We start from the raw sequence: 6,885 nt of genomic DNA on the forward strand, positions 1-6,885 counted from the left end.
TGTGTGTGTGTGTGTGTGTCCAGCTCAGCCCACCAGGGGGCGGGGCTGGCCGGCATGTGGTGCTGGGGGACCGAACCGCGGTCCCTGTTCCTTGTTAAGCTTGTTCTAAGTAGGTGCTTCAGACCACTGAGCCACCTCACCAGCCCTTGTAGGCGCTTTAAAAGACTTAGTGTCATATAATCTCTTTTGGTGTTTTGTTATTTGAGACAGGGTCTCTCTCTGTAGTTCGGGCTGGCCTTGAGCTCATTTTGTAGCTCAGGCTGGTTTCAAACTCCCAACAGTCTGTCTCAGCCTCCTATGTGCTGCGATTATAGGTGTGAGCCATCATGCCTGGCCTGTATGGAAGCATTTGGACTTTCCATGCAAATAGGTCTAGAATTGTATGTCTCCTACCTTCTTAGGTTGGCTGGGTGACAAGAAACATACTTGAAGCCAGGTGTGCTGGCATGTACTTGTGATACCAGTACTTGGGAGGCTGAGACTGGAGGATTGCTACAAGTTTGAGGCCAGCCTGGGCATATAGTGAAATTCCGCGCACACACATGCCCAAAAAAACAATTGTATTTGAGGGATGGGATTATAGATTTACTTTCAGTGAGTCTTACACATTCCTGCATTCTTTGAAAATTTGCCCTGAGCATTTTTGTCTTCAAACAATAAAGACCTAAGGGGAGAACTCCACAGTGATGCTGTCAGTCTCAGGTGGTGCTGTGTTGGGCCTGTGACCAGGACAGGGTCGTACCCCTTCCTGGAGTTGCGTGCCTTCTCCGGTGAGCTCAGTGAGTAAGTGGAAGTCTTACTGACACAGCGGTGCTTTTCTCCCCTGACTTCATCTTCCCCAGATGAACTCTTTGCCAGCAGAAAGGATCCAGGAAATTCAGAAGGCCATTGAGCTGTTCTCAGTGGGCCAGGGACCTGCCAAGACCATGGAAGAGGCCAGAAAACGAAGCTACCAGTTCTGGGATACGCAGCCTGTCCCCAAACTGGGTATGTGCATTCGTGCCATAAGAGGAAGGCACACGTCTGCCTCCTTATGGTCCAGGGCTGAGCTGTAGCAGGCCAGGAAAGGCCTGCAGGTCCTCAGCTGTGGTTTTAGTTGTACTTAGATTTACGAAGGTGGATAGGAGACTTGTTGTGTTGTTGAAAGAGTTCATTGTTTCACAGCAGCATACTGAAACTCTGAGTCCTCAGTCTCCAGTACCGATCCACAAAGGAGCAACATGTGTGCATGGACTGTCTGCCACAGGCAGCCTTCCCCTCAGCGTCCTGTGATGGCCTCGTTCGTTGTGCGGTGTGTGATCGCAGGCTGGGCAGCTCCCAACCTCCTCCCACGTCCCCCAGCTGACAGGTGCTCGATGCACACAGTGGGAACCTGCTCAGTTGGTTCTCGTGCTCCAAGTACCAAGCTTGATGCACACAGTGGGAACTTACTCAGTTGGTTCTCGTGCTCCAAGTACCAGATAGGAGTCAGCAGCAGCCTGGAAGAGAAAAGGCTCATGAAACTGGAGGTGCCTGCCGGGCCAGAGCTGTAGCTAACCCTGAGGGCTCATTTCAGGGACTGCGGGTGACAGAATGTTTCTGGAAAGGCTAAGTCATGGTTCTGAGCCCATTGAAGGAGGGCTTAGTTCCTGTTTCCTGTGTGTCCCAGAGAATGTCACAGAAGCCTGTGTTCTGACTCCTATTGTGAGTAACCACAGGTTGCTGACGACATGACAGAGCCAGGCCGGAGACCAGGAGTGGGAATGGCAGCTGTTCCCAGAGCAAGGGCCCTGCCAGGGTTCCTTCTGCCGGGCACATGCCCAGGTACTCTTCGATGCACCCTGATACCACACGTCAGCAGTACATGGCATGCTCAGAGCTCACAGTGTGGCGCGCTGGATGTCCCAGATCTGCCCCTGGGGCGGTCTGGCTGACCTGAAGCTGCATCACCAGAGCATTATACTGCATCTTACTACGCCAGGGAGAGATGAAAGTTTGCAATTTGAAGTATAGGCTCTGTGGAGCATGTTCTGCTTTGGCATCATTGTAAAGTCAGGAGATCCCAGGTTGGGGACAGTCAGGATAGAATGGCGCAGAACGTGCAGGTGGCCCTGCCACCAGGACCTTAGAGAGGCCCTGTGGAGGGGTGGCTGCATATCACCAGCCCACTGAGGCTCCCTGAGGCAGTGCCAGAGCGGTCTGCAAGGCCTAGCCAGGCCTCCTGCAGGCCTGGGGCCCAGGGTGGCTATGTCCAGGGCGAGGCACCAGAGGATGCGGTTTCGCACTCTGCGCCTGTGTGGTTGTGGGCTGCTGTGGCAGCTGCTGCCCTCCCGAGTGTTCAGACTGCTTCACAGTTTTGGCCAGGTTTAATGTTTGTGGGAATTTGTGTGTGTATATGTATTTACTGGATATAGGGTCTCACTAAGTAGCTTAGACTCGTCCTGTCTCAGCCTCCCCAGCACTAGGATTATAGATGTGTGTGCTACCACGCCCACTTCTGGTGTGCCTGGGGTCCCAGGGCCAGTGCGACATGTGGTACCAGGATTCAAACTCAGGTCTTTGTACTTGCCAGGCAGGCTCTTAGATTGTTGAGCTGTCTCCCTGCGTTTGCACCGTCGTGAAGTCTAACATACGATGGGCCAGAGAGCAGCCTTGCCACCCCTCGTGTCCCCTGCTTGCTCCTGTGCTCTGACGTTTTCTAAGGCCTTTTGGGTGCACTACAGACCTGCTCTGGGGTCTTTAATGCTGAGGAGTACATGAGTTTTAGGCCAGAAGGTACAGAAGGAAAGCCACTGAGAGTCAGGGGTTTCTTTACTAAAGCAGCTTCCAAGTACCTCAAGATAACTGCAACCTTGCTATGCTCTGCAGAGCCACCCGCCACCCCTGCGCTGCTGGGGTGCCAAGAGCCCTTGTCATTGGAGTGCAGGCCACGGTCCTGAGTGTGCCATTCCCAAGTAAGGCACCCCTGTGAGATACGCCCTGGCGTGGGGCGGCTCTGGGAGGAGCAACTGGAAGCCAGGATGCGGGGCCCAGCAAGAGGTCTGTGCCAAGCACTTCTCATGTAAAAAGTACTCAGTGAATGTTGGGTATGAAATGCAACCCTAAGCTGTCACCCCTTCGCCTGTTCCCTGTGAATAAGCAGCCCCCAGGGGCCTTCCTGCCTGGCCCGGCCACTGGGCTTCCGCTGGTGCGCTTTCCCCTCCACTCTGGGCACCCACATGCCCACGGGGGCTGGCAAGCTGGCCAGGGAGAGGCCTTCCCGGCAGCTCCAGGCAGGCAGGGACTCAGCCCACAGGCCATTGTGAACTTGGAGCACTGAGAGTTGAGTTGGCAGCAGCATCCTTGGCCCGCACTGCAGGAAGCCAAGGCTGATGGGGCCAGAATTGCGCCTGGCGCCTGGAAGCCACCCTCCGGTTCGGGAAGGGGCCAGCACATTGTGCCCAACTGTAGACAGCTTTGTTACTGCCGCTCTCAGACCCACTCTGATTGGTGCTGGCCACAGAGGACAGCATTTCTCTCAACCTGGGAGGCAGGCAGCCAGAGCGAAGAGATAAATGTTTCCCATTTGGGAACCCAGGAGAGATTTAGAGGCATTCCCAAGAATGAGTGTCCTTGGATGTAGCAGTGGTCCTGAGGTCTTGCCACGCACTGGTGCGCAGCTAAGGGACTAAGGGTGGCTGGAGAAAGGCACCCAGCTGCCAAGCACAGGGTGTTCTTCAGCTGTGGGGCTCCTGGGGACAGGAGGAACTTGATGTGGTCAAGTTTTGAGCTGAACTCTTTCCTCCCCGACAAGCAGGCGAGAGGCTTATGGCTGTGTTCCTTTTCCAGGCGAAGTGGTGAACACCCACGGTCCCGTGGAACCTGACAAAGACCACGTCCGCCAGGAGCCCTACACCCTGCCCCAGGGCTTCACCTGGGATGCCTTGGACCTGGGTGACCGGGGGGTGGTGAGTAGGCCGGGGCCTGCATCTTTCCCCAGGGCCTGAACTGACCAAGTGGCTGCTGTGCCCTGGGGAGCCGGGGGGACCCCATCACTCCTGATGCAGACACCTTTTGTCTTGGTACTGAGGATTGAATCCAGGCCTTCATACCAAACTCTGTCCCCAGCCTATTTTATTTTTTAAGACCTCGTCCTGCCCAGCTGAGCTTGAATTTAGGGTCTGGACCCCTGGAGTGCTAGGACTACAGGGATGTGCAACCCTGCTCAAAGTCCATGTGAACACCTCTTTTCACTCACATTTTAAAATTCATTTTGTCATCTTAGCCATCAGCTAACCAAAGAGCAGGGCCTGTTAATTGCGGTCCCTCCCCCACTTTCTACCGTAGCACCCCCAGAACCTCTTCTGACAGGAGAAAATTTGTTTCCCCTGTAAGGAATAATGAAAATATGAACAGAATTTTTTTTTTTAATACCGGGAATCAAACTCAGGACCTTGTGCTTGCCAGGCAGGCACTTGTGCCACTGAGCTATCTCCCTAGCCCAATTAAAATGTTTAGAGTCAGGCCTTTCTCTGCTGCCGGGGCTGCCCTGGACCCTGACTAGCACAATGCATTGTGGCCCCAGCCCCCAGTCCTGCCATCCTGCCTCAGCCTCCCAGGGGCTGAGACCTCACATGGCCTGTGAGCAGCTTTCTTCTTGACAGTGCTGCGCACAAGCCCTGGCCTTGGTGTGCGCTGCTGTGGCCCCAGCCCACGAGCAGAATTTTTCAGTAGAAAACTTGGCTCAACAGATGGATGCAGCTGGGAAGGCAGAAAAATGATGAAAGGCCTTTACTTGGGCCACGGGATAAAAGCCAGACATAGTGGGACAGAAAATGGAATCTGTCTCTTGAGTGGTGCTCGGCTGATGTGAGCCCCTGTCCACGACTCCACCTTCTGCTGGCTCCACTTCCCAGCAGAGCCAGGAAGCTTATTACAAAAAGGTCCCTGCTGAGCCAGGTGGCCAGGAGTAGAACATAGAGTGGTGCTGGGGGCCGGCCCATTATTGCTGAGGAGCTGTGGGGGGCCCCACCTGGCCGAGCCCCAGGTGACCCCCCATCTCCACAGCTGAAAGAACTGTACACACTGCTGAATGAGAACTATGTGGAGGATGACGACAACATGTTCCGCTTCGATTACTCTCCGGAGTTTCTCCTGTGGTGAGCTGAGGCTTTCTCCTGGGTATCTGGTTGTTTGATTAATGTAGAGACCATAGACATTTACTTCTGGTTCTGGAAACTGCCAAGTCCATGGTGAAGGCACCAGCAGGTTTGGGGTCTATCAAGGCCTGGCCTCTGCTCCCAGGAGAGCTCCTGTAGGGTGAGGTCTGGGCTCAGACCCCCACCCCACCCCCCACCATCACTGCCAGCCAGGGCCTCTGAGCACTGCAAAGAGCTCGGAGCAGGACACCAGTGCCCACCTAGCCAGGATCCTGCAGTAGACAGTGGGTGCAGTGCTGTGGAGCCCGGCTCTCTGTGGTGCCAGATGGGCTCTTTCTTCAGAGACTGACAGCCGAGGGAGGTCTTGGCAGAGCCATCCACACAGCAGGGTGCCTGCAAGGTGGGAAAAAGCCCAGGAGGGGTGAGACTGGCCAAGACTCGAAAGTGGCAGGAGGGTCCCTGTGTCTGCTCTGCACACACATGCAGGTGTCTGGCCATGGCTTTGCCTGCTAGGGCCATGCTTCTTATCCAGGAAGAGGAGGTAAAGCTGGCAGGGACTTCTGAAGCAAGGATGGGCCGGCAAGAGAGGCTGTGACAGAGGGGCAGGCGGAGCTCAGCTCCAGGGCGCAGCCAGCCTTACTCAGCCGGGAAAAGGGTCCTCCCAGCCTGAGACCCGTGCTCCAGGCCACACGGGCAGAAGCACGCGGCCGGGTCAGGTGTGACGCCCTCCTTGTGAGCACGGCCTCCGGTGGGTGGGCGGGGACTCGTGGGCTGAGCAGAGGGGGCAGGGGCGCCTCCGTCCAGGGTCTGGAAAGTCTGGGCCCTAAGAATTCAGCTCTTCACCCTGAGGTGGACAGGGATAGCACTGGGCCAGAACCATTCGTGGCTGTGGAGCCTGGGTGGCCATGGCTGTCACGTGGACTACAGCCCGCCGATCTCTCTCCCAGGGCTCTGCGGCCACCTGGCTGGCTTCCCCAGTGGCACTGCGGGGTACGAGTGGTCTCAAGTCGGAAACTGGTTGGGTTTATTAGTGCCATCCCAGCAAACATCCACATCTATGACACGTAAGCACAGCACCCCACCTGTCACACCATGGGGTCTATTGAGGCCTGCCCCTGCTCCCAGGAGAGCTGCTCCTGTGGGGTGAGGTCTGGGGACAACACCCCTGCCATCACTGCCAGCCAGGGTCTCTGAGCTCCTCCATGGAAGCTAGTGCTGGTCCCAGCAGAGGACGGGGCCCACAGAGGGACCCCTCATGGCTACCTGCTCACTGAGTCCCACCAGTCACAGGGCCAGGTGCTCAGTGCTCACTGCTGGCCTGGAGCCGGACCTCCAATCTCTTTCCTTCTGGCATCTTTCCAGCTCTGTGCTGTGGCCTTCTGGCTCAGAGCTATGGATTCTTGTGGGACTCAGGACCCCAGGCTCCCTAGAGCAGCCCTGACACAGATATTCTGGGTGGTCCTTGTGCCACTTTCTTACAAACCTCAGGGCCACCCAGCCTGCTCCTGGGGACGCACAGGGAGGTGTGTGCTGGCATCTGCTTTACTTGGGAAGTGGTCTGCGAGGTGGCCATTCCGACTGTCACGCAGGTGGGGGCAAGGCACACACCTTCCTGGAGCCTCTGGAGCCCAGCCTCCCTTCCTGTCCCTTCCCTCCCCTTAGAGAGAAGAAGATGGTAGAGATCAATTTCCTGTGTGTCCACAAGAAGCTTCGTTCCAAGAGGGTGGCACCAGTCTTGATCCGCGAGATAACGCGGCGAGTGCACCTG

At 56.2% G+C, this 6,885-nt stretch overlaps 1 protein-coding gene across 1 annotated transcript in view; it reads left to right on the top strand.

Annotated features, from left to right (window-relative positions):
• Nucleotides 1-6,885, top strand: part of Nmt1 (N-myristoyltransferase 1) — a 39,319-nt gene that overhangs the window by 27,150 nt on the left and 5,284 nt on the right. The window contains exons 3-7 of the mRNA XM_023718145.1: nucleotides 843-987; nucleotides 3,808-3,926; nucleotides 5,026-5,117; nucleotides 6,065-6,181; nucleotides 6,780-6,882. Coding sequence (XP_023573913.1) covers nucleotides 843-987; nucleotides 3,808-3,926; nucleotides 5,026-5,117; nucleotides 6,065-6,181; nucleotides 6,780-6,882 — 576 coding nt within the window. The remainder of the gene's footprint in view (nucleotides 1-842; nucleotides 988-3,807; nucleotides 3,927-5,025; nucleotides 5,118-6,064; nucleotides 6,182-6,779; nucleotides 6,883-6,885) is intronic.

Source organism: Octodon degus, unplaced genomic scaffold (assembly GCF_000260255.1).
Source record: "Octodon degus isolate 3935 unplaced genomic scaffold, OctDeg1.0 scaffold00056, whole genome shotgun sequence".
Lineage (NCBI taxonomy): Eukaryota > Metazoa > Chordata > Mammalia > Rodentia > Octodontidae > Octodon > Octodon degus.